Source organism: Xenopus laevis, chromosome 1L (genome assembly GCF_017654675.1).
Source record: "Xenopus laevis strain J_2021 chromosome 1L, Xenopus_laevis_v10.1, whole genome shotgun sequence".
NCBI classification, from domain to species: Eukaryota; Metazoa; Chordata; class Amphibia; order Anura; family Pipidae; genus Xenopus; species Xenopus laevis.
In genome coordinates, this window is record NC_054371.1 from 198,598,316 (window position 1) to 198,626,164 (window position 27,849).

Here is a 27,849-nt window from a genome sequence, read left to right on the forward strand (position 1 = left end):
TTCACCAGCATTCGGTGCCCTGGATGAACTTCGCATATTAGTGAATTAGCGTTGTCTGAGCGAATTTTCACCTGGCGAAGTGTTGCAAAGCCGTCACTCGTGAATTTTCGCCGCTTAGTAAATTTGCCCCATTTAATCTTAGTCCCATCTCTTCTTTGGTCTCATATAAAAATGGGGAATGGCCACAAGCAGGACCGCCATCAGAAATCACAGGGCCCCATACGACAAAATTTCCTGGGCCCCCTGGGCTGCGCCCACCACAAGCCCCACCTACAGGTCCGCCCTCCCCACCACACAGTAAAAAAATAAAAAAAATATTGGTGGCTAGGGTTCCCACATGTCAATAAAAAATAAAAAGATATTGGTGGTCAGGGCCCCCCATAAAAAAACATTTGTGGCCGGGGCCCCCCATTAAAAAATATTGGTGGCTAGGACCCCACATGAGAAAAAAAAAATTGGTGGCCAGGGCCCCCCCTACATTATAAGAAAATTGGTGGCCAGGGCCCCTTAAACGTCCATGCCTTCCCGAAGTCAGCAGCTCTCAGGGGGCCCGGCTAATCAAGTAAGTGTGGCGTGGCCGGGGCCCCCCCTTACCCTCGGGCCCCCTACAACTCTCCCCCCTGTCCCCCCCGATGGCTGCCCTGGCCACAAGCCTACAAGGCCAACTATTGGTTGAGCAAGATGGCCAACTGATACATGGGACAACTGGGTGTTGGTAACCTGGTAGGCCAGTCTTACATTCTATGTTGCCTTAGCATTTATTATATATTATTACAGGTGTGGGTATCTTAATACTTGTACAAATCTGGATCACATAAAGATCAAAGATGAGAGCCAACTGCAGGTATGGCATTCACTTCTCACTGTAAGTATATATACCAAGGATTATATAATTGATATATGTATTAACAGCCAAAAACACACGCAGTCTTATATAAAGGGTTGACAATCAATCTAAATTCTAATATGCTGTCCAGCATCTTAAACAGCATGCTGTTACTATCCGGATCATGATCAAACCAGAAACCCAACACTCCACAAGGCAACAATTGTAAACACTGTGTTCCCTGCCATCCTACTATTAAATCTGATGTATGTACTTCAGTATGAAATGAAGAAACAAGTATTGGAGATGATCATCATTCAATTAATGAATTAATTATGTTTATTAAAACTGCAGCCTGTTCTCCACCAAGAAAAAACACAGACCAAGACAAAGAGAGGTAAGGGCAGAAAAGTGTATCCATGTTTTTTTTCTCTAAATTGTTATAAGCAAACACAATGGAGTTCTTCTTATTTTTATTATTGTTGAGTAAAATAGTGCTGCAGATTAAGTTGGTATATACAAAAAAAAGCAGAATATTGCAGCCCAGTTGAACATAGGTGGCAAACAACATTAACATTTCTAAAATATAAAAGAATATGTGAGCCCATCTCACGTGAGTCACGTCTCTGCTCTGTGACTGGTTCCAATTAAAATGAATCACAGGAAACCTTGTTACTTGGTTGGTTCTCTCCTTATATAAGTAGATATGCCACCAATGCCCCTTGAGCACAGACCGCTAATGAAGAAGAACCATCTTGTTTTTAATTTATTTGTTACCAATTACATCTTGTAAAATATTTTGTTTTCGTTTTTAGACGTCCCTACAGAAGACTGGTTTCTGGAAGTGACCAAGTTGAGGCATCAGCTGATGGATATGTACAATAACCCACAGTTCACTACATTATCTTCTTTTGATGATTCCTCCAGTTTTTCCATTGATCTGAAATCCCTATTTGCAGATATATCTGTAACTGCCAAAGACACCAAAAATCAGCCTTTTAAGCAGCTGACGTTACCTGATATTCTGTCAGACCTGGTGGATATCACCATGATAGAAGGTGAAGCTGGCAGTGGGAAAACGGCTCTACTGAGGAAGATAGCCATTCTGTGGGCTTCAGGGACCTGCCCCATGTTAAGCAGGTTCATTCTGGTGTTTTATATCTCGGTTCCTTTCATTGAGAAACAACAAACACTCTCTCAGATTATCAGTAAACACTTGACTGGATCATCCACGTCACTCACTGAGGATATTCTGTTGAATATTAAAAAGCAGTTAAAGAACCAGGTCCTGTTCTTGCTGGATGATTACGGCACAAAGGACTTCATACCTGAACCCATAGAAAATCTTTTACAAAAAAACCACTGGAACAGGGTGAGCCTGGCAGTCACAGTGCGCACCGATCAGGGAAAGAAGCTGCGCCAATATGCAAGGACAATACTGAGCATCCAGGATTTCCCTCTGTACAGCTCCATGTATATTTATCGACACCTTTTTTCTCATGACATTCCATTTCTTGAGACATTTTTTAGCAAAATGGGTCTTTCTGAAATATTCAAAGCTGTACTGAAGACTCCTATGTTTACATGTGCCCTTTGTGTCTTTTGGGTTCGAAATCAAAACAGGGAACTATCCAGTGACATATCTGTTTGCAAGGCCTACCTTATGTATACCAAGCTAAAGCACACCAGAGAAACAGAAAGAGTTGAAGCTTTAGTATCATTGTGTGGAGACCTTGCACTTGGTGGAGTCTTCAAGTCACAGTTTGATTTCACAGATGAGGATCTCACTGCCGTTGGTTTATCTGGAGATGATTCTCTAAGCTTTGGACTCCTCAGCAAGTTCACATCACAAAGGTTACGTCCTATTTACAGGTTCTTTTACCCAACATTCCAGGAGTTTATTGCTAGCCAACGGATGGATGACCTTCTGCAGTCAGAAAATGAAATAATGAAGAATAAAGGCTTATTTTATCTGCAAAAAATAAATATATGCTTACATGTTATAGGGCGCTACGATTTTCTAAAATACTGCTGTATGCATACTGCCAAAACAACTTCAATTATCATTTCACATTTGTTTATGTTGACTAATAACCCTGAAGCCACTGAGTCTCAAACAGATACCAAGGTTAACTTGCAACACAACCCAGATGCCGCATTCAATGAAGATGTGGTAGCAATGTTACGCAACAATGATATGAAGTTATACCTTTCATGCATAAAAAAGATCACTCTGAGTTTCGCTTTTGAAGTAATTGCCAAGGGTAACTTCTTGTTTCAGTGTGCACCCATTATATTGCAGTTTCTCAAAGGACAGGATATAACTGTGGATATGTTTTCTCCAGACATGCGTTTTCTTTTATTTCTCAAACTCTTTCCAGAAGGATTGTCGCTCCTTAGGAGTTTGTGCCTATCCATATCTAATCTAAAAAGCAAAATGAGTCCTGTGTCTAATGAGGAATTAGCCAGTATATTTTCTGAGGTTCCAACAGTTGAACAAGACTATTCAATGGCATTTAAGGTAACCCCAGAAAACTTTGGAAAACTAAACCTGAAAAAGTACATGTTTCAAAAACTTAAGGACATATCTGATTTAGATATAGACACAAGTCAACATAAGATTGCTCTTCTCAAGATTGATGTGAATGGCAGCATTTCAGATTTGGACACATACCTTGGCAATCTCTTAGCTTTCCTCTCTCTTGCTGATCACATAGAACTAAGACTGAGTCAGAGTCCTGGATTTATTGAAGCTGTTTGGCCCTGTATTGATCTTTACATCACTTCTTTTGTAAAATGCAGTTTTCATGGAATAGAATTAAATATGACAGAGCAAGATTCGATTCTACAGATGTCTTCACTAGAAAGTCTTCAGATGACTCAAATGAACCCACCAGGTACAGATTGATTTCTTTCTTCAGTATTGCAAGAGGATTACATGAAAAAAATTGATAATGACAGGTCATTTCTTTGAGATAGTTCAATTGTTATTCCGTGACCTTTACTGTGAGTCCTGCAATGCTAAACCCTCTCAATAGATGCCACTGACATTTATGTATTTTGCCTACTGTACTGTTTGACACTCTCTGAAATGTCAGCAGTGGTTCAGGTCCAACAGTGACATTGCCAAATGCTGTTTAGGGCAGATATGAACTGAAATAATTTATTTTGTTTATTTAGTTTGGGGTAAAGGTACATTCAGGCAAGCAACAGAACATTCAGACAAACCTTAAGCTATTTTCTTTGGGGGATATTTGTCAAAGGATGAAAATAAAGTTTGTGCTCTCTATTAACATGTCTAGGAATGTTAATATCTCTCAAATGCTCCACTCTGTTTTCACCCTTCAATAAATATGGCCCAAAAAAATGCAAGTGAAGTGAGATGTGGTGGTTCAGCCTTTAATAATTGTGCCCTCTAGACTGTTTTTCACAGATATACTGCAATATTCAATGGCTCCAAATAGTGAATGACTATATCAGTTATACAATGCGGAAGGCTCTAACTGAAGAGATATTTTTTTTGCTGTGAGGCAAGGTAACAATCTCAGGAGGAACTTAGCCATGATAGAAAATAGCCAGAATGGTAACTTTGATTGCTTTCTGCTCCAAAAGACCTGATTTTACATTTGAAAATAATTTTTTTTGTTTAATGATAACAATTGTAGAAGAGAAGGAGAGGGCAGTACATTTTCCTAAGACAGGAGACCCACCGTTATTGGGTCTCCTGTCTTAGGAACCAGGGCAGTTTCACTAGCCTCCAACTGGTACACATGCACAATAGGACAAAAAGGCATCTAGAAACTAAAGCCAAAGTTCTTTCTCTATTGCGCATGCATGTTATGCATACCAATGCTAATGCATAGCTTGGACAAAAGAACAAAAAAAAAAACCCAGGAGCAATGGTCCAGGTCCTAAACCCAAAACCTAAGGAATTGGAAAAACCATGAAAGGATTAAAAAGAGATGATGGACATTAAGGAGTCTAAAAAGGCCACCAAATTGCCTTAAAATTCCATGATTAAGGCACAAAATGTGTATGGCTTTAGAAAAACGGTTATAAATAAAATAATGTCCTTTAGTATCCATCACCCATTAATTGACTAATGGGACAAACTTTAAATTTAGCTTGATTATAAATATGCAGAATTTATTCTCCTTTGGGGCCTTGGTACTATTTTGCTTCATTGGCTCATTTTGTGGTGTTGCCCAATTAGTGTCAGCCTGGCTCACCAGGGTACCAGGAAAACTTCCGGTGGGCCCAGGTGTCAGTGGGCCTCTTGTTTCTAACCATTTGTCCCATTTCATTGTCATTCCCTGTTTATTTATGGGGACAAAGAGTCATATGAATGGGAGAAAAGAGTATAGTATGTAGTAAAATGAGACTAGGAAAATAAAAAGATTGATTGAGGAGAGGAGGTATAATAGTTTGGAAAGTGGGTCCTCTGTCTAAGATTTTCTGGTGGCATCCTAGTTCAACACTGTGCCCAATGATGCCTAGTTTATCTGATACCTACTACAGCTCTTTAGGCCCAGACAGGTTTTAGGGTGTGCAATCCTGTTATCCTGAAAACACAAAAGATAGAGTTCAGATGCGAAGGCAGTAGTCTGAGAACTTTTCTGGGAGCTCCCTGCTTTTGTAGAACAGGTGGTGTCATTCAACCCAAGCCCTTTTTTCCTTGTTATGTTCTGGGGCACCTTGAATACTGCCATTCCTTTACCACAAATGGGGAATTGAATCCCTCCCCAGACTGCTGATAACATGCCTTTTTTAGCTTTATGTTTTTAGTTATAACTATCTTTGGCTTGTACTTTGCCCTTCTAGAATATCTTCTTTCACATCTGGACAGATTTAATAAGTTAAAGGAGTTAATATTGGATGTGCTCGATCGTAGTGAAGTTGTCAGATTTTTTCCAGACGGATTCAAAGAGCTCAAGAGTCTTGAAAAATTTGTGTTGAGTGGCGTGAATCTGTGGAATGATTCTACAAAATTAGGTGAGTGTGGATTTACTTTGGTACTTTATTGGCCACTATACCTTCATGATTTTATTTTCAGTGACTGGGGTTAGGCCTACCTGAGTGAAGCCCATGGTAGGACAAGGAATAAAAACAAAACAAGGTGCACCAGTCCCAAACCCTCAGCCGAAAAAGTTGAAAAACCATGAAAGGAATAAAAAAAAAAACAGGTAATGGGCACTTAAGGAGTCTATAAATGTCATCCATGATTAAGTGCCTCCTAGGCATGAAATGTGGAAGGCTTTCACATGGATGTGCAATCCTGTTATGCTCAAGATCTCCTGGAAACTCAAAAGGCAATGTCAAAATGAAAAGTCCACTCAAATCGACCAATATCAGCATTGTATTCTTAAAGTAAGATTGCTAAATAAACTTTTCGTCAGCTCTCCAATGTTGGTGACCCAATAAATGCAAGATAATCCTCCAATGGCAATTGCAATTGGTTTGTTTAAATCTGGCTGGCATTAGACCTTGGAGCTGTCAAGGTTGCTTTAGCCTGCAAGCAGGGGTGTCCTTCAGAGATGTTAACATTAAATACAGTCATTTTAGCACTTAAAGGGATGCTGTCATGGGAAAACATGTTTTTTTCAAAACACATCAGTTAATAGTGCTGCTCCAGCAGAGTGCAGCACTCAATTCCATTTTTCAAAAGAGCAAACAGATTTTGTTATATTCAATTTTGAAATCTGACATGGGGCTAGACATATTGTCAGTTTCCCAGCTGCCCCCAGTCATGTGACTTGCTCTTTTGAGAAATGGATTTCAGTGTAGAATTCTGCTGGAGCAGCACTATTAACTGATGTGTTTTGGAAAAAAACATGGTTTTCCATGACAGTATCCCTTTAACAGATGTATACACTCATTTCCTGATTACAAATGTAAAGCCAACATTTCCCCACTTATCCATGTACTTTAGATGACACAAGATGATTGATGGTGATCTGTCAATTAGAATTTTCATTGGTAAATATTGTTGCGTCTGTAACTAATATTGGGCCACCTACTTCAGAAAGCTAGGGTATGAAATTGGCCACTTTTGCCAAGAGTTTCGATGTTTTGGCCAGCGGGTGCACTATTTTCTCCAAACAGATTGCAGACTCATTTTTCAATGGATGTCATTACAGATCTACCACCATTTTCCTATACTGTACGGCAGTTTCCTTCAATATTTAAAAAGCCGTAGAAAGTTAAAACCCAATAATATAATATTTAAAGAAAAATAAAAGCCATTTACAGCATATACCATGTGCCCCTCTAGAGGCCCCATTTGCTCCATTTACACAACGGGGTTGCTGGCAGCCATGTTGATATTCTTTATAATATGTCTAATGGTAGAAAACTAATGTAATTTTTGTGCAGCTATTTCCTTGTCAGGTGTGATAGTTTGATTGCTATATTCTGGTTTCTTAAATGTCTTTACCTTTCATTGCATTTTCAGCCGAATTTATTCCAGCCTTCCCTAATTTGACAAGTTTGCATCTTAAATGTAATCAGTGTCCTGAATTGGAGAGAATTTTGGAAGGTTTGTCCCGTAATGAAAATATTCAGGAGCTCAACCTAGAAGTAATGTTTCCAGATGAAAATGTATTGGCTTCTATGGGTAAGATGCTTCCCTCTTCATTTTACCTTACTCTACTGTAATTTCTCTATAATTACCCATTGCCTTAAATCTAGCAATTGCATATCCCAAACCAAATTCTGGATTTAGTGCTATACATAACACACAGAGGTCTATTTATCAAAGGATGGATTTTAGTGGTTTTAAACCAGGACTAAACTCACAAACTCTAAAACTACGAACATCATGATATTTTATTAAAAATCGAAATAAAAAAGTATGAACAGAAAGTTATGCTTAAAGGGGTTGTTCACCTTTGAGTTAACTTTTAGGCGCCCGTTTACTAAAGTGCGCACAATATTTAGACAGAATTTTTGCCAAATATGTTATTGCCAATTTACTAACCTGCGGTAAATCAAAATTTTGCGAATTTTCTTGCGCAAGAATAATTGCTCGCCAGTTATCGCATTCGCTGAAAATAATGCTACATACACATTAATGCCTGGTTTACTAAACAGCGAAATGCGCTAAAGACAAAATTAACGCCAGAATATTAGAAAAATTTTACCGCCACCTATGTAGTGGCGTAAACGTGTATGAGAGTGATATTCTGAGACAATTTGCAATTGGTTTTCATTTTTTATTATTTGGAGTTTTTGAATTGTTTTGCTTTTTATTCAGCAGCTCTCCAGTTTGTAATTTCAGAAATTTGGTTGCTAGGGTCCAAATTACCCTAGCAACCATGCATTGATTTGAATAAGAGACTGACATATGAATAGGGGAGACCTGAATAGAAAGAAGAGGAATAAAACTTAGCAATTACAATACATGTGTAGCCTTACTAAGCATTTGTTTTAAGATGGGGTCAGTGACCCCCATTTGAAAGCTGGAAAGTGTTAGAAAAAGGCAAATAATTTAAAAACTATAAAAAATAAATAATGACAACCAATGAAAAAGTTGTTTAGAATTGGTCATTCTATAATATACTAAAAGTTAACTTAAAGGTGAACCACCCCCTTAACAATGTGCTAAAAAGTAGGATTAACTCAAAAACCTCCAAAAATTCTATGTTTTTCAAACAATTCGTAGCGAAAAAAATCCGAAATGTTTGAAATTGAGTTAAAATAGTCCAATAGGAACAGCGCAGCTCCCATTGAATTCTATAGGACCTGAACAACTTTTACCTGGCAAAGTCTTGTATTAGTGGTTTTTTACACTTAATAAATCTCTAATTTTTAAAGCTTTTTTTTTTTAAAAAAAAAAGTAAAACCCACAAATTTTTTGACTATTGTTAGTAAATGGGCCCTACAGAGTTATTGCTATTGTTCTCTGTTCCATCATTTAGCCCATGTCATGAAGTGAATGCTCTGTTAATGTTATTATAATAATATATTCACCAATGATGTCTTTTTCTTTGATTTCTAGCTTCTGTTTTACCTTCGATTCCAAACGTAAAACTTTTTAATATTCGGACAATGTATTTTAAGGACATGGAAAAAGCCAGACTATTTGGTAAGTTCCCTTGTTTTATTCCAAAACAATATTAGCACCTGTGAAAGCCAAGACCAAATGTATCACATGAAAATAAGGAATTATTATGTATTATAGATTGAATTGAGTTAGCTAGTGATCAGTTGTATTCATGCAAATGCTTTTCCGCTGTTGCTGAGCTTTATTTCTCAGTTTCCCCTGAATCGTTTATTCAAGAGATTCATGCAATGATACATAGTTGGGCTGGGGTACCATTGCCCTAACACAATATCAAAAATATGTTTCCTTATTTCTACCCTTACTTTTTATTCTTTCTGTTGATATTTGAAACCTTCTCCACAACATCTCTTTTTATATGTTTATTGAGACATTTTTATCCACCTTCTGTTTAACCCTCCCTTCCTAAAAACTACCCATCTGTCTTTTTATTTATTATGCCTTCTCTTTTGATCCAGTCTTTTCTTTTTTTGGCTCTTTATTTTATTTTTCAGTCACCATCCAACCCCCTATTCACCTGCATACCCCCACCTTATGCATGCAGAATAGTTTACTTTACATTCATCAGGATTAATCTCATAGGGAATAAGTTGAAGGCGTATGAATTTAACTTTAACTCTTGTAACACTCGAAATGGTCATATGGTTACCTAGACCTCCTAGGGAAAGGGATATTTCAAAGGGGTGTCACCTTTTAATAATTTTTACTATGATGTAGAGAGTGATATTCTGAGACAATTTGCAATAGGTTTTAATGTTTTATTATTTGTGATTTCATGTTATTTTATCCAGCAGCTCTCCAGTTTGCAATTTCAGCAATTTGGTCCAAATTACCCTAGCAACCATGCCTTGCTTTAAATACGACACTGGAATATGAATAGCAAAGGGACTGAATAGAAAAATGAGTAATTAAAAAGCAGCAATAACAATGCATTTGTAGCTTTACAAAGCATTCGTTTTTTAGAAGGGGTCAGTGAACCCCATTTGAAAACTGGAAAGAGTTAGAAGAAGGCAAATAATTAAAAATCAATAAAACATAAATAATGAAGACCTATTAAAAAGCTGCTTCTATAATATACTAAAAGTTAACTTAAAGGAGAACCTTCCATATAACAAAACCCACTACACCCTACCCTACATACGTAGTCCTCCATTCCTTGCTCCCGCCTGCACAGGTGATAACTCCATTAATTGGCCCATATCCTGTAATTACCCCTCATTGCAGAGTAAGCGCAGTGGAGCTCACGGGTGCCATCTTCTTCTCTTCAATAATCTTTGGAAAGTAATGGGCGTTGCACAGTTGAAGCAATCTTCTGGTTCCGGACAACTGCACATGCTCTGAAAGTGACGGAAACTGCCGAAGATCCAGAAAAAGACCCGAAGATTAGCGAAGAGAAGAAGATGCGCCCGTGAGCTCCATTGCACTTACTCTGCAACGAGGGGTAATTACAGGATATGGGGAGTTATCACCTGTGCGGACTACCTGTGGACTATATAGGGTAGGGGGTAGTGGGTTTTATTATATGGGGGTTGAATTCTCTTTTAAAAGTGAACCACCTTTAAGTGGTATGTCAGATTGTTCAGGTATCTTGTTTTTGGTTAAATGGTGCTGGCCATTTTTCCATAAGCCTTTCTTCTTCAGTTGTAGCTTTGCCATGCCTGGTGCAACTGGAAGAGCTCCACCTACCTGGGGGTCCGGGGATAAGCAAAGTCGCAGAAACAATTATGCAGCAGTTCCAGTACCTCAGAAATCTCAGGATTATATTATTCCCCAGCAATGTGTTAAATGATGCCAGCCTGCTGCAGTTGGGTAAGGTGGTAAAATTGATCCTAAACTGAAATGATTACAATTTGAATACTGAATAATGTACTATTCCTGTGAACTAAAATTCTGTCTTAAGTTTAACTACAGCCCTTGTGACATTCTATCCATCCAACAGACAATATCATCATGGGACCAGTAGCAATACGGATTTTATCATATGATAGGAATATATCCTTCATTAACAGGCAGAACATGAAGATATCTATCAGTTATAATGATTGCTGACACCAATCATAGAGTGGAAAAGGAATCCATAAGTTGCAAAAAAAAAAAACAGTGTTTCTATAGTTTAACATTAATAGTACATAGTAAGTCAGGTTGAAACCATCCATCAAGTTCAACCTTTTAAGCCTATATATATAACCTGCCTAACTGCCAGTTGATCCAGAGGAAGGCAAAAAAACATCTGAAGCCTCTTCAATTTGCTTCAGAGGGGGAAAATTACTTCCTAAAAACCCATCCAACACCTTAAAGCTATCTAATGTATCAGCCAACACTGATTCGGGGAGAGCATTCCACACCTTCACAGATCTCACTGTTAAAAAACCCTTCTGAATATTCAGACGGAACCTCCTTTCTTCTAATCGGAATGGGTGACCTTGTGTCAGCTGGAAGGACCTACTTGTAAATAAAGCATTTGAGAGATTATTATATGATCCCATTACACATAGTTATCACATCACCCTGTATTTTACTTTAATCATTCATTATATTTTGCAAAAACAGGGGTTATTAGTAACAAGGTTATGATCACAGAATTGGCAAGCCAAAATACCAATTCAAGGTAAACCCCTATATGGTGGTCCTAACTATTAACCTCTGGTCATATGTTTTATAGGCTGGCACCTCCCTGCTTGGATGTTTTTCTCTGGAAACCTGTCTCCCAAGCAAAAGCATGTGGTCCAGTTTTTGTAGAGTGAGCACTCTTGGCCAACTATATGATCAAGGATGGCTGTATCTTAGCTAGCTAGGCTAGCTAGGTACTGTATGTTCGTTTGATATCAAGAGCTAGCCATAGGCCACCTAGGGTTTCCACCCGACCAGTATTTCACTGGCCGAGCCTGTAAAATACCAGCCAAGACTTGGGCTGGTATTACAAGTTTACTAACAATGTACTTGCCAGTAAACTTGTAATTCCTAGTTGTCCTGCCCCTGGCCTGCTTCTAATCTGCCTGAAACCCCTCCCTTCTCTCCCCCAATCCCTGCCTACTCATCAGACCTTAAGCGTTTATTCCCTTCATGGCCCAGCCACCCCCAAAATGTCATGACTCCACCCCTCTGTCTTTCAGAAGAGGGAAAATAAGCACACCACCATACTCAGGCTCTTGCCCTTTAAAAAATGTATTATAGCAGAAATGTGGCACAAGCTTTTGGGGAACAACCCCTTCCTCAGGTGAAATACACAATTAGGTAACACAATGCATTAAATACCATGTGATGCATCATATGACCATTTAACCCTTTACCACTTGTTACAAAAGTTCTCAAGAATGTTCATTTATCAAATTCAATCTGATTCATAAACTTCATTGCCTGCAATGTAAAAAAATAAATAATGTAACATTTAAAACACGTTAACACATAAAAGATACACTGTATATTTATAAAAAAAAACCATCATAGACTAAAATTCTCATTTCATGAGAATCAAATCTTTTAATCCATACTGCCTCTCTTTTTAATAATTGTTTCCGCAAAGGTGCATCACATGGCATGAAGGGTCCACAAAGAGAACAAAATTGCATGTCGCAATGTAATATCCTTCATTAGGGTTTAATTGCATAGAAAAATCTTAATTGCGCATTGCAAACCTTTAAGACCTGCTTGAAGGTGGAGTCAACTTTTGGAGCAAATGTAAGTTCATTAAGAAGTTTTATTACATACACTACGCAATGACAATCGCTATCCTACTGTCACAAGTGTTCACAAAGGTAAAATGTTTCATTTTGCGAACAGTTATTCGGATTGCGATGATTTTTCTGTTATCTATCAATATTACATTCCCCCATATGTGTGTATTTCACCTGAAGTTCACATTTCTGCTGTAACAAATGGTTTAAAAGGCAAGAGCCAGAGTATAGTGGCTTACTTCTTTTCCTTATTCTGAAACACAGTCATTATGTTTGGCTTGAAGGCAGCCTGGATTGAATGCACTCTATGTATACAAGTGAGTGGTGTGCTGAAGATCAGTTACCCTCTCCACCCTACCCCCTTACAGGAAAAGGAAAGTAATTTTACGTTGGTGGTGGCAAAAGTTAGGCACACCCAAGATTGTATTTACTTATCTGACACCTGAGGCCGGTGCTCCTATTAGCAAAAAACTGCACTGACCTGGGGTTCTGCCAGCAAGCAACATTTTTTCACATTTCCTGGGACAGACACATGCGCAGTAGAATAAAATAGCAGCTTTTTCATTAAAGGTCAGCTTTAAAAAGCAGGAAGAGGATTGCTGGTGTTACTAACGTGGTACTTGCTGGATGGACTCCTGGCCAGTGCAGTTTTCTGCTCATAGGAGCACTGGCCCTGGGTGTCAGATAAGTAAATACAATCACTTGGGGTGCATAACTTGTGGCACCCCAAGTACAAAACGATTTACCTTCTCCTTTAAGTCATCAGCTGGTACAGCCATAAATAAAAGGTGGCAACTCATAGGTCACCAGAGTTTGGACAGTAAAAAAACCAATATATGAGGAAAACAGGCACAAAGGCATAAGGAGGAGAGTAAAAGAGACAATGGATATATGTGCGCCAAGACCCCTCCCACCCACACACATTAATCCTGTAGCTGCAAATGATTTTTTAAATTATTATCAATGTTGTGAGAATTTCAAAGTGTTTATAGGATGTGTTTTTGTTATTACATCATTAGCCATCTTCTGGTACATCAACACATAAAAGTACAGTATTTCTAGTTTTGTAGTGGTAAAACTGACTAAGCAGGGTATAACAATACTTGTTTAAGCAATGGAAATGGACTTATTCATGAACTAACCCTTTCTTTTTCAGCACACGCAGTGAGAGATGGACATTTAAGCAATACGGAGGAACTAGACCTTTCTGCAAATCATGACATTACGCAGTCTGGATGGAGAGACTTTTTCCAGTTAGTAGATCATTTGCCAAAGCTGAATCGTCTGTTAGTTAATAGATCATATGGCAGGGAAATCAAAACTGATCCTTTAACTTTCATTGCCTTAGTTCAGTGTGTGGCCAGACTTCCTAGTCTGAGGACATTATACATGTATTCTTGGCTCCTGGACGAGAAAGATATAGAAATGTTTAATGACATGAAAAAAAAACATCCCCAGGGAAAGAGTTTGTTGCTCCAGTGGCAGTGGTTCCTACCATTCGCTGCTATTGTAAAGGACTAAATCCTACAGAATATGTTAGTTTATGGCATATGTTTTTTTGGCAAAATCTATAATTCTCTAAGCAATGGGACAGATTCAATTCAATCTCATGATATATACTGTATATATAGCAAATCAAACCCCATTTCTGATCTGTTGGGAAATCAGGGTGGTAGTGAATTTTTTCTCATATTCTTAAATCTGATCCAATATCTGAATATTAATGCCAGTGAACAGTAAGACATTTATGAAAGCCACTGATATCTTCATTAGCATATCATTTAAATGAATCTGTGTGTACAGGTAAAGATATCTGCATTCACACACAAGGTGATAAGCATTTTACCAATTAAAATCATTGGGGCTTATTTGTCAACAGTGCGCAAATTTGTTCATGGGCAGTTACCCATAGCAGCCATTCAGTAATTAGCTTAGCAAGCTGCAAGTAAAACAATGAATGAACCAATTTGAATGGTTGCCATGGGTTACTGCCCATGGGCAAATATGCCCAATGTTGATAAATGATCCACACTGCGGTGGGGTTAAATGACATTTAGGCTAGAGTCAGACTAGGTGGATCTTGGCCTGTAGAGAAACAAAGGCAGAGAATTCGCTTTTCCGCTGCTGCCCTGATTGGTGTGTCTGTACCCAGAAGCATTGTCTCCGCTCAGGTACAGGCAGAAGAGACGGATATTGGCTGCAAAATGTGACTTCTCTAATTTTTTTCAAAATCTGCTTTGTCTGCCATATTGTCTTATGATCCAGACCAGCGATGATTATATTGTGTTGCAGCTGCAGTTGATCTCGGCATCCTCTTGTCATGAAATGCTATTGCAGAATGGACATTGTTGGCCCTTGGTCCTAAATCAGAATATACCAGTGGAGCAGATTGTATTTTTATTCATATTTTGGGCACCATGTATTCATTGTAAGGATGTGACCACGTCTTACATTAGGGTTACCTCCTTTTCTGGAAGAAAATACCAACCTTTCTATATTTTTATCTTTTTTCCGCTAATTAATAACACTTAAGCACATTATTTTTTACCAATGAAATGGCAATCCTATATAAGGTAAAGACTAACATTCAAATATATTGTTAAAAAGGACATTATAAAAGGCAAATGTAATGTCGGAGTTGTTGGCAGCAGATGTATGTACTCTCTGCAAGATAAAAATAAAATTCACCTACATGATGGTAGAAGACATTGTTTTTTATAATCTGTAAGTAACAAAATATATTGCAAATATATCACATATTACATAAATATATTGCAAAAGAAACTGTTGTAGTGATACCTGGATAATGTGCATATTACAATTATAGTTATGTGACAGAAATGCAAAGCTTTAAAGGAGAAGGAAAGGTTAAAACTAAGTAAGCCTTATCAGAAAGGTCCATCTAAATATACCAGTAAACCCCCAAAGTAATGCTGCTCTGAGTCCTCTATCAAAAGAAACACCACATCTCTTTCCTTATATTGTGTACACATGGGCTTCTGTATCAGACTTTCTGCTTCAGCTTAAACATCATTGCCCTGGGCAAGAGCATGCTCAGTTTGCTCCTCTCCCCCCACCCCTCCCTTCTCTACTGTAATCTGAGCCCAGAGCAGGGAGAGACTCAGGCAGGAAGTGATGTCACACCACATTAATACTGCAGCTCCTATTCTAAATAAACAGAGAGTTTCTAGAGCTTTTTACTCAGGTATGGTAAAATATTCTACAGAATAAATATAGCATTCTATCTTGCACTATTGTGGCTAATCTATTGGCAATTAAATACCTCCGTAGCTTTCCTTCTCCTTTAATAATATGCAGTGATGAGTAAATCATACTGTAGCTTTCATATCTGAACCAACAAGAAGGGGTACAAGTGTGGATTTCATGGGTTACTTTACCACTGTTGCTAAACTAGGCAAGGAGTCTTGTGACTGTGGCTGGATGGGATTCCTCTGACAATTCAAGAACATACAACAGAGGCAGAAAACAAGTGATTTTTGCCCATTACCTGTTACAACATGATCATAACCTTGTGACTTTGCACGTACCTGGTATATAAATCTGAGTGACTCCCAGATAATCCCAATGGCTTTACAGGTCTAATAAGGAAGGTTGATTGGATCTTGAAGAAATGGAACCCTAGTTTTGTGTGTTGTTTGAATGTTCCAGGAGCAGTATACTGTAAGCTCCACTGAAGCAAATTCCTTGGCTCTACTCTAAAAGCAGTTTTTTTTTCCAGGCCCACCTTAAAGGAACAGTAACATCAAAAAATAAAAGTGTTTTAAAGTAATGAAAATATAATGCAGTGTTGCCCTGCACTGGTAAAACTGCTGTGTTTGCTTAAGAAACACGACTATTGTTTATATAAATAAGCTGCTGGGTAGCAATGGGGGCAGCCATTCAAAGGAGAAAAGGCGCAGGTTACACAGCAGATAGCAAAGAAGCTCTGTCTGTCTAATGGTGTTATTTGTTATCCATTAGTTAACCTGTGCCATATAGCCGTTTTTCAATTTCCGCCATTGCTCCACAGCAGCTTGTTTATATAAACTATAGTAGTGTTCCTGAAGCAAACAGATCAGTTTTACCAGTGCAGGGCAACAGTACATTATATTTTCATTAATTTAAAACACTTACATTTTTTGGTGTTACTGTTCCTTTAATTCTGATCCACTAAGCAGCTGCTGAGTCGCTATTTCTACGGTTCTTATGGTTAAGTCCAAATATCCAACATTTAATTCACTGCTCAAGTAACCGCAGGCTTCTCTCACTCTGATGTGGTGATTACCCGAAGGTAATGAGACAAACTTCGCATAACTCCCCACATATATCTGTTGGAGTGAAAACTAAGGATAAAATAAGTAACTGCCCACAACATTATATGTGATATTACCATTAAAAAATAAATACTGTGATCATATAATTAACTTTTATATTCAGATTTAGTTGAACACTTTGGACGATTTCAGTCTTATTGCCAGACCATCTGGGCATGTGCGGCCAGTCACTCTGCTCCCCAGACACATAATATCGATAAAATGAGGAATATCGACCCTGATACTGTATGTGGTCACCTTTAGCCACTGCTTTTTATTTTTCAGCTTTCCTGCACTGTACAGGTCAATCCTCAAATATAGTTCCAGGGGAATGAATTTCACACCCAAAGCACCGTAGAAATTAGTGTTAGCTCCTTAAAGTGACGCTGACACTAAAAAAGAACTTTTCAAAATATTAATGTACTCAAAAAATTACCTAAGGGTTATGTTGACTGTTTTTCGCTATTATGTCTGCTTTTGTAATTGTCACTTGAAGTTCCTTAACTTGACTGTTTTGCCAACCTGACTGTCCCTTCTCAGCCTGTCAGTTAGAGTTTCTAATGCTAACAGACTCCTGCTGCACAAATATGGAACCCCCCCTCATAGAGGAACATGGGGGATCAGATAGGTAACGTAAAATCATCAGTAAATACTTTTATGGCAAAATTATAAATAGCATGCAAAGACAATGTTATGATAGGTGTAAAGAAAGGGTTAATTTCAGGTGTAACAATCTCTTTAAGCAATAAACTGATCTCAATTTAGCAGCTATATCTATAACCACATCTCATCTTTGGAAGGAACTGTATTTTCACATACAGTGCTAACAGTTCCATAACTGTAGCCTGAAAAGGAACCTTAAACCCTTAGAATTTGGTGAGCATACAGTAGCTCACAGTGAGTTATGAATGTAAAAAGTTCAACCTTTCAGATGCCACATTCTTTTGATTTTGCCTGACTGCATCTTGCCATTAAAAATACAGCATGGCATTAATCAAAAGGAATATTCACTTAGGGTCTGGCCACACGAGCAGTGGCGTAACTACCGGGGGAGCAGGTGGTGCAATTGGGCCAGGCCCCGCACCCCCTCAGGGCCCCCCCGGCAGCTCGCAGGCCACTGGATTCCGCGCAGACTATAGCGTATGGAGGGGGCGGATGGCCCGGCTGCATGTACTGCGCCAGGGCCAGCCCCTCTAGTTACGTTACTGCACACAAGCAGATTCGGGGAGATTAGTCGGCCCAGCAACATATCTCCTCTTCTTCGGGACGACAATCTCCCCGAACTGCCTTCCCCCCGCTAAAATTAAAATCGCCTGGGGGAAGGCACACGCGGCGCTTAGTAGTCGCCTGAGTTGCCTCACTTCGGGCAACTTCGGAAGGGCAGGGGGAAGGCAGGGGGAAGGCAGTTCGGGGAGATTGTCTCCCCGAAAAAGAGGAGATTTGTCGCTGGGGTGACTAATCTCCCCGAATCTGCTCGTGTGGCCTGACCCTTAAGGAAGGATGGTGGGAGCAAAATGTTGTGCACGACACACACACTATTTGCATGGAATAAGTTACAATAAAAGATTGTTTAACTGCAGCTGGCTAAAAAAAAAAGCCAATCACTGATTGGTTGCTGTGTGTTACTGCCCATGGGCAAATTATTTGCCCAGTGTTCCAGAACCATAGAATCTATGGCATTTTTGTTATCCTGTAGTGTGAAGTGTTTTAAAGTGGCCATTTTTGAACCTGTTAAGATTACAATCTTGGGTCCTTATAGAATTTACACACAATATGATCAATATTATGATGTAAGTTTTTTAAACCATTGTTTTCTGTGGGTGTCACCTGGAGCCACAATTCTACTTGCAAAAAACAAATAAAAATGGTCATGTAACTGGCATGAAAAGGGTTAAAGAACTTGGTTATATTATAACCCAGAAATGTCCCTATTCTGCTATCAACAATGGAGTTACAACAGGGGGAAAAATCCAAAGTTACGCAATGCATTGAAACTTTAAGCCTGTATGTTTCTTTCTCTTCCTCATTTGTTCTGTAAACAGTGAGGGATTCACTTTCAAATTCAGCTGGAATAAAACACCATTGTGTCTCCACTAAGCAGCTCTATATGAAGAGGTGCTTTTGAGGTAGGTAACGGCACCTTTCTTATGCTGGTCCAGGGGAGCAGACCTGTTTGTGAGTTGCCTTAAAGGAATTGTTCAGTATAAAAATAAAAACTGGGTAAATAGATAGGCTGTGCAAAGTAAAACATGTTTCTCATATAGTTAGCCAGAAATGTAATGTATAAAGGCTGGAGTGACTGGATGTCTAACATAATAGCCAGAACACTACTTCCTGCTTTACAGATCTCTTGGTTTCCACTGATTGGTTACTAGGCAGTAACCAATCAGAGACTCGAAGGGACAGCCACATGGGTCATAACTGCTGCTTTTCAATCTGAGCTGAATGCTTAGGATCAATTGCAAACTCATTGAACAGTTATTCTTAGGGCCTGGTGCACGTACAACGGTTTCCACCATGTATTCGTTCACTCACAATTTTCAGATATTGACAGCACCAGTCATGGATTCCTTTGCTTAAAATGCCTTTATTGAGACATGGGCTCAGACCCCGATATACTTGGCCAAGTGTATCGGGGTCTGAGCCCATGTCTCAATAAAGGCATTTTAAGCAAAGGAATCCATGACTGGTGCTGTCAATATCTGAAAGTTATGACCCATGTGCCCCCCTCAAGTCACTGATTGGTTACTGCCTGGTAAACAATCAGCGGAAACCAAAAGAGCTGCAAAGCAGGAAGTAGTGTTCTGGCTATTATGTTAGACATCCAGTCACTCCAGCATTTATAGATCATATTTTTGGCTAACTATATTAGAAATAATTTTTATTTTGCACAGCCTATCTATTTACCTAGTGTTTACTTTTACACTGAACTGTTCCTTTAAAAAAGTCACATTTAACTCTAAAGTAATACATAACCTCAGAGGCACCTTTTAACCCCCAGCAGGAACCAGATCCCTGCTCTTCCCAATAAAATAGTGCTGGGGGGAATTTTATTGAATTATTACAGGAAGAAAGTGTAAGACCTTTTATGATTCAGTACAGTGATAATCTCATTAGCCAAGCCACTTCTTTACTTGGGCAGAGAGCACTACACAGTATAACAATACATTCAAAGGACACACTGGGTGAATACAATAATAAAATATAAATACATAGAAAATAGTTAGGGTGGTGGCAGACAGGAAAATCTTTGCTTCTGCAAAACTAATCTCCCCCAAATGCCTTCCGCCTGGCAAGAATACAAGTCGCCAGCGGGATGTCATACAAAATGCTTCGGATTTCCGAAGTCGCCCTAAGTTGCCTCATGATGAAACTTCGGACTCGGAAATCCAAAGCGATTCGTACTTCGGGTGAAACTAGTGATTCGTATGCCATCCTGCCGGCGACTCGTATTCTTGCCAGTGGGAAGACATTTCGGGGAGATTAGTTGCCCGCAGAAGCAAAGATTTGTCGCTGGGCGACTAATCTCCCCATCTGCCACCACTCTAACTGTACATTCAGGATTCAGTGCTAAGGGGTCGATTTATTAAACCTAAATTTTTTCTGGTCAAGCTTTTTAGGGTGAAAACTCAAATTTTTCGTAGAAAAATAAAAACTCAAATTTTTAGAGATTTATTATACCCCAAAGCTGTCGAGGTCATGTAGACGTCAATGACAGATGTCCCTGAAGTTGTTGAACGTGACATGCGCTGGATAATCCGATAAAGTTGGAGTTTTCATCATTAATATCGAGTTTTTTTCGAGAAAAATTATTGCTAAATGAGTTCGATTTATGGAAGGGAGTTTAGTCGACTTTGTATTAAGAAAAAATTAGATGAGTTTTTGTTTTTAAAGAGACAAGAATAAGGAGGCCTGGCCCTGTAGATCTTACAATAACACAACTGATGGCTAATAACTTATAAAAGTCAGCAGCGTCCCCATATATGAGGTTAAGGTAGTGGATGCGTAGGACAGGCCAGCTTAGAAAGAGCAGGATTGGGCTCCACTGAGTAGTAGTAGTGTGTGTTTAGTTGTCACTCAACTATACATAGAAACCACAACAGTGGCGTAGCTAGCAATTAGTGAGCCCCCTCCCAAGGAACTGTATACCAGCATGCTTCAGATGTGCATGCCTAAAAGATTATATCTGCCCTTCCGCCCCTGATAGGCCTCAAGGGGGTGCGGGTCCAGGAATCTCAATAGAGTCTGGTGATTAACAGCTTGCGCATCAGATGTTAGGGATATGGGTGCTGTGATAACCTAGTCACTAACGGCAAGAGCTGTCTATACTCTCGAAGTTTATCCAGTTGATCATACCTCCCAAATCAGTCCCCCACCACTGAAGAGTCACCCAGCCTAAATAAACGAAAAAAGAATGTGCCTGATGTGCATATCGCTCAATCTGTCGGAGCTTTATCAAAGGCCTGACACGAAAGATGTTAATCACCAGCCTCTATTAAGATTCCTCTGCTAATCTTCATTTTCATTATTAAGCTTTCTGGTCATATTTTTTTCTTTTAAGTTATCATTAAAAGTTATATTTTAATTCTCATTTGTTTGTTTGTAGGCAGCCAGTCCACAAAGCGCCTACCAAATACCCAATTACAGCCATTATTTAGTACCCAAGGGACGTTTTCCATGTTTGTGTTGCTCCTCAATTCTTGTTACATTTGAATGTGTCTCACAGATTAAAAAAAAAAAAAAAGGTTGGGGTTCAGGATCCATTACATGAAGGTGTGCCTAAATGCTAAGACCTATCTTCAGCAGTTTGCATTGAAGGCAATGTATACCTGTTATTTTTTTTTTTATTTCAGAGATCTCTGTAGATTTATATATTAAGCAAGGATGTCCAACTGGCATGTGGCCCGCAACCCTCCCTTATGTGGCCCCCCACCTACCTGCTGTGTTTGCTTACTATGTGTAAGATTTAAAAGTTATCACTACAGAGATTAACTGGCCCCTGTATTGTTTAAACCTCAAATTCACCTCAAAACCTCTATTGTTCACACCCCTAAAGCCCTGTACTGTTCATACCTGAGACCCAGACTGAAGCATTGTTCACCTGTTCACACTTTATACAAAATGCTAATGGGGCACCAGCACTGTGTCACTGTATGTATTACATAATAGAGTGGTCCTGATAGGTTTCACTGTCTCTTGCTCTGTTCTGCCATCCATATGCTCCCTGTGTGTGACATACTCTGCCTGTCTGTGCCCTGTTTCAAAACCGGAAATTCGGCTCTTTAAAGTGACAGGAGCGGCTTTTTGCCGCCCCTGGAAACTTATCTGGCGCTGCCGCCTGAGGCGAGCGCCTCAGCTCGCCTCATTGGAGGAGCGCACCTGCCTGGGTGTGCCCTGCTCTGCTTGTGTGTGCCCTGCTCTGCTTGTGTGTTCCCTGCTCTGCTTGTGTGTGCCCTGCTCTGCTTGTGTCTGCCCTTCTCTGCTTGTGTGTGCCCTTCTATGCCTGTGTGTGCCCTGCCCTGCCTGTGTGTGCCCTGCTCTGCATGTGTGTGTCCTGCTCTACCTGTTTGTACCCTGCTCTGCTTGTGTGTGCCCTACTCTGCCTATGTGTTCCCTGCTCTGCCTGTTTGTGCTCTGCTCAGCCTGTGGAACATAAGCCTGGTATTTGTTCTGGGGGTTTGTTAGAATATGAAAATAAATTATTGTTAGGGGCCCCTAAGGTGTTTAATCATGTGCTGGGGGTAGGTGTGTTATCCAAGGGGAAGAGGAGGCATATGGATTTAAGGGTATGTCTTAATATGACAACTTTTTTCACATATGAGTGATAAGTGATATCCCTGCAGTGAGCACCAACCATTTGGGTTTTTGGTGTGCTACCACAATTAACGTGGACATGATCTTGTGGTAACATGGGTGTGCTTTAAGGTGGGTGTGGTTTAAAAACAGGGAGTGGTCAACACTGGCTTCCATTATTGGCGCTCCACTATGTAGTCCGGAAAAATTTCGGCCCTTGGTACCACAGAAGTTGGACAGCACTGTGTTAGAGTAATGCTTGTCCAGTGAGCGCTGCTAGAAGAAGGCAGAAATTATTAGTATTTTGGTAAAAACACAAATGAAGCCAGATATTAGATAAATCCATAGAAACAAAATAAATGAATCAAGACAGACACATACATATATAAGGGGATCACAAATATGATGCCTCTGCCCCAGTTAGATTTTCCTATAGGTCACAAGGGCGAGGGGGGGTGACACATTGTGCAACAATAATAACTGTATTATAACAGCTGAGGTATATGATTGCATAAATTAAATGAAATATTACTTCTTCTTTTCTTCTTAGAATTGCACAAAATATGGGGGTGGGTTGTAACTACTCCAGTGTAAATCTATTGAATTCTACCACTCCAGACAGTGCTCCACTAGATCGTGTGATAATGTGGTCTGTTAACGATGTATTGATAAAGGCATCTGAAATGCCTAAAGGCTTGGTGAAGTGCAGTGCAGAGAAGTCGAAGTTGTACTGCCTGTGCAGAAATGACTACAGGGGGACGTACACCCATCTTTTGGAGGTTTTCCAGCAACATGCTGTGCTGACTTTTTAGAGTTAACTTTTCCCCAGTAGAATTAAAGGAACAGTAACACCAAAAAATAAAAGTGTTTTAAAGTAATGAGAATATCATGTACTGTTGTCCTGCACTGGTAAAACTGATGTGTTTGCTTCACAAATACTACTGTAGCTCATATAAACAAGCTGCTGTGTAGCACTGGCGGAAATTGAAAGAGGTTATATGGCAATGGTTAAATAGTGGATAGATTACACCAGTATGTTCAAAAGAGCTTATTTGCTATCTGCTGTGTAACCTGAGCCTTTTCTCCTTTTAATAGCTGCCCCCATTGCTACACATCAGCTTATTTATATAAACAATAGTAGTGTTTCTGAAGCAAACACAGCAGATTTACCAGTGCAGGGCAACACTGCGTTGTATTTGTATTACTTAAAAACACTTTTATTTTTTGATGTTACTGTTCCTTTAAGGCAGTGATCCCCAACCAGTAGCTCGTGAGTAACATGTTGCTCACCAACCCCTTGGATGTTGCTCCTAGTGGCCTTAAAGCAGGTGCTTGAATTCTTGGCTTGGAATCAACTTTTGGTTGCACTGAATGTACTGCCAAATAAAACCTTCTGCAGTCTGCCAGTCCACAGAGGGGCCACCTAATAGCCAATCACAGTCCCTATTTGGCCCCCAGGAACTTCTTGCATGCTTTTGTTGCTCCCCAACTCTTTTTATTTTTGAATGTGGCTTACGGTTAAAAAAGATGTGGGACCCCTGCTTTAAGGCATATTTAAGGGAGTGAAATATGTTATGCTAGCGAAAAAATCCTGTGCAAAGATGCTTATGAACGTATATATATATATATATATAAATATAATGATAACGGTCCCAGACCGAGACCGAAACGTCGACCCTTGCAATGTGCTTTTAAACTTTGATAATAAATTAATATTTTTTTTAAAGTTACGGTGTGCTCTGCTTACTACCCTGGACATGTGAATATTCGAGATCGCAGCAGCACCCGGTCAATATTGAGCTAGAGGAGTGCGAGAGACCCTTTTGGTTATATATATATATATATATATATATATATATATATATATATATATATATATATATATATATATACACACGTACCATTACTGTATATCACTTATCCCTCTGACCACTTGAACGCCTCCTGTTCTTTAAATTCAACTTCATGCTTTGCCAATGAGCTGTGCAAGATTAGAGCTTTCTGTGTATTCAGTTTATCAAAAGTAAATTACAGAGTAAAGCTGTTAGTGTTTCGGAGGCTGATATTATGGAGTACAGATATTTTGACATAACATATCTTTATGTGGATGTGTGTTTGCATTAAATAAAGTACCACATGACACAGTGCAAATATAGCTATAAAGCTTGTGCTTGTCTCTGCACTGATAGACACGGTGCCAGCTGCACCCAGCGGTGACTCACTTCCTAACAGCCCGGACTGGAGACTCATCAGGGCCATACTCCCATTTACCAAAAGAAACCAATTAACACAGTATGGAGCTTAACTAATAAAAGAGACAGTTTGTTGGGCACATTAACACAAAAAAACATAAAGTAGAGTGTTAGAAAGTATACCTCACAACAAGTGAATCTTTTTATTATTTGGATCTCCACGCCTTAAGTGAACTAGAAAATGGAGTCTATGGGAGATGGCCTTCCTGTAATTTGGAGATTTCTGGATAACGTGTTTCCACATAATGGATCCCATACCTGTGTATACGGGAAGGCCATCTCCCATTCCATTTTAAGCAATACAGTGAAACCTAAATGTTTTATCCTCTGATTTTACATGCATAATGCATTTTCATGATTTTATTTCTTCCTGTATTTTACACCACTGTTCTGGTCCCCTGCAAAACATAAATTGGAGGTTCTACTTTATTTCCTTTTTCTCTGTAATAATAAAACGGTACCTTGTACTTGATGGTAACTAAATTACAGAAATTCATTGGTGGCAAAACAATCTTATTGGGTTTATTTCATGTTTAAAATAATATTTAGCCAACTTAGGGCATGATGATCCTAATAACAGAAGATAATAATATCAAAGATCCTATACCATAAATAATAATAAATAAATAAATAATTTATTTATTCACGTCACATCCCATTTTGTTTAGGACTAGTTGCCAGATCTAGGCTGCAAAGCTGAAATAAATGTGCTATAAATTGTCTTGTCTAGCCATTGATAGAGTATGTGCTCAAAACGTTTGGTCTTTTGTTAACCATGTTTGCATCCTTTTTGACTGATTAAAGACCTCAACGACTTCATCTCAAGGTTTGCAAACATTTGCAGCATATGTAATTGTGTAAATGTAAAGGTTTTAACGCAAAACCTTTCCTTAGTTAAAATGCTCAATGTAATATTCGCCAACAACTGATTTCACATGGCAAGCAGTGCTAAATATTCACAAACATGCCATTTTAAATAACGTTTGCGACTTTTAATTACATTCTCCCCCATTTTGTCAAATGCCCTATAGCTCTTTTTGCTGAGTAGCTCATTGGTTCTTTGATTTATCCAAAATGAAATCAAGGACATGCTAATTGAGTTGGGTTTTCTGGTTAACTAACCTGGACAAATTTCTAATCTGACAATGAACCTCTACTCTGTGTTATTATCTTATATTTGTTATTGCTAACACATTATTAACAATCAGTAACTTTTTTTGTTGAATGTAGACGATGGAACCAAAGGAGCAGCAGACAGACCCTGGAGACCAGGCTATTGATGCCATAATTAATGAATATGACACAACTGACTTGATGGGAAAATTTAAAAATATGTTTCCTTTTATTAGTCTTAATTTTCAGAAATTTTTTGATGTAAAGAATCAAGAACATGCAGCTATACGCCAGGCATTCGGAAAGGGCTACAAGTTTGAGATGAGAAGCGAGGCCAGGAGACTGCAGTCTTTCCTCTCATTAAAGCAATCCTCATTGTGGTGTCCAAAGGCAATGGCCAGGGCTGGGTTTTATTTCACAGGTGTGGATGTGAGTGTTCAGTGCTTCTGCTGTGGGCTTGTTATTTGCACTGGTAGCATTCAAACCTTACCATTAGAAAGTCATACCACGCATAATCCGTGTTGTGGGTTTCTACAAGGGAAAGATGTTGGCAACATTCCTAAGTATGAGATACGTGTACAGAAGCCTGAAGTTCCCCAAAGGGATTTGCAGGAATATGCAGCAGAGGAATCTAGGTTAAACTCCTTCAAGGACTGGCCCTTCTATGCCAGGATTCAGCCTGACAAACTTTCTGCTGCCGGGTTCATCTTTACAGGTGAGAAAGCATAAATATATCATTATGTGCCAATTAGATTCATGGTGAGCACTAAACATATCTATAGGGAATGCACCCTGCCTATATGTTTACTCTTTAATCAATTTTTTAAATTAACTGTTACATATTTCTATATATTTGTCACAACGTCTGAAGGAAAGGAGCTGGAACTGTGAAAAGTGTTTAAATTGCATAATTAAATTTCCCCTAAAAGTATCTCTTACTATGTTGCAAAAAATGGTAGTCTGCACTGAGTCTTCATCTTTTGTGCTTTTTGCAAGATTTCAATGTATTGCAGTGCAGCTTTCAGGCGTGACATTCTAACCTCTGTTTGGTTGCTACAGTTTGATTACTATAGTTTCAATGTGTTATTTGGTTGCTTGTTTCAGTGATAGCTTAATATATCTTAATATATCTTATCCTATAGCTTGTTCAACTTGGACACATGACTAAGTGAGGAAAAGAATTTGAACATGGCAGAGTTAGCTTCATCTCTTTGGCATCAGAGTTCTCATTATCTCTTATCCATTTTTAGGAATCAAAGACACTGTCCAATGCTTTTTCTGTGCTGGGTGTTTAGGGAACTGGGAAGAAAATGACGACCCCTGGAAGGAACATGCAAAGTGGTTTCCTGAGTTAGTCCTTGTTCTCTTTTATTTAGGTTTTTGTGAAGAGTTTTAGCAGAAACCTGGTCCCTGCCATCCCTGGTCCCACTTACAGATGCCCAGACAAACATACAGACTTTAAACTAGTTTTGCATTTTTAGTTTTAAATGATAATGGTATTGTAGAGCAGTGTCACAACCAAAAGTGGGTCCTAGCAGGTAGAACTAACGATTTACCTGTTAATATGACTTAGACAGTGGTATTCTAAGTAGGGATGCACCAAATCCACTTTCTTGGATTCTGCCAAACCATCGAATCCTTTGCAAAAGATTCCGGGAATAACGAACCGAATCCTAACCCTAATTTGCATATGCGAATATGCCAAATCCATATGCAAATTAGGGGTGGTAAGGGGAAAAGATTTTTTACTTCCTTGTTTTGTGACAAAAAGTCACGTGATTTCCCTCCCCACCCCTAATTTACATATGCAAATTAGGAT

General features: G+C 39.0%; 2 protein-coding genes across 3 annotated transcripts in view; both read left to right on the plus strand.

Annotated features, from left to right (window-relative positions):
* The window catches only part of naip.L (NLR family, apoptosis inhibitory protein L homeolog), a 28,354-nt gene extending 13,094 nt beyond the window's left edge, over positions 1–15,260 (plus strand). For both annotated transcript variants that reach the window (XM_041568681.1, XM_018224664.2), the window contains 8 exons: positions 778–844; positions 1,181–1,223; positions 1,642–3,723; positions 5,648–5,818; positions 7,278–7,439; positions 8,823–8,909; positions 10,527–10,694; positions 13,716–15,260. In XM_041568681.1, coding sequence (XP_041424615.1) covers positions 778–844; positions 1,181–1,223; positions 1,642–3,723; positions 5,648–5,818; positions 7,278–7,439; positions 8,823–8,909; positions 10,527–10,694; positions 13,716–14,080 — 3,145 coding nt within the window. In that variant the 3' untranslated portion in view covers positions 14,081–15,260. The remainder of the gene's footprint in view (positions 1–777; positions 845–1,180; positions 1,224–1,641; positions 3,724–5,647; positions 5,819–7,277; positions 7,440–8,822; positions 8,910–10,526; positions 10,695–13,715) is intronic.
* Positions 15,261–18,898: 3,638 nt separating this feature from the next.
* On the plus strand, positions 18,899–27,682 carry LOC121395359 (baculoviral IAP repeat-containing protein 1b-like). Its single transcript, XM_041568701.1, has 2 exons — positions 18,899–18,998; positions 26,148–27,682. Exon 2 carries the CDS (start codon positions 26,151–26,153, stop codon positions 26,757–26,759), a length of 609 nt encoding a protein of 202 aa, XP_041424635.1. The 5' UTR covers positions 18,899–18,998; positions 26,148–26,150; the 3' UTR covers positions 26,760–27,682.
* Positions 27,683–27,849: the final 167 nt, after the last annotated feature.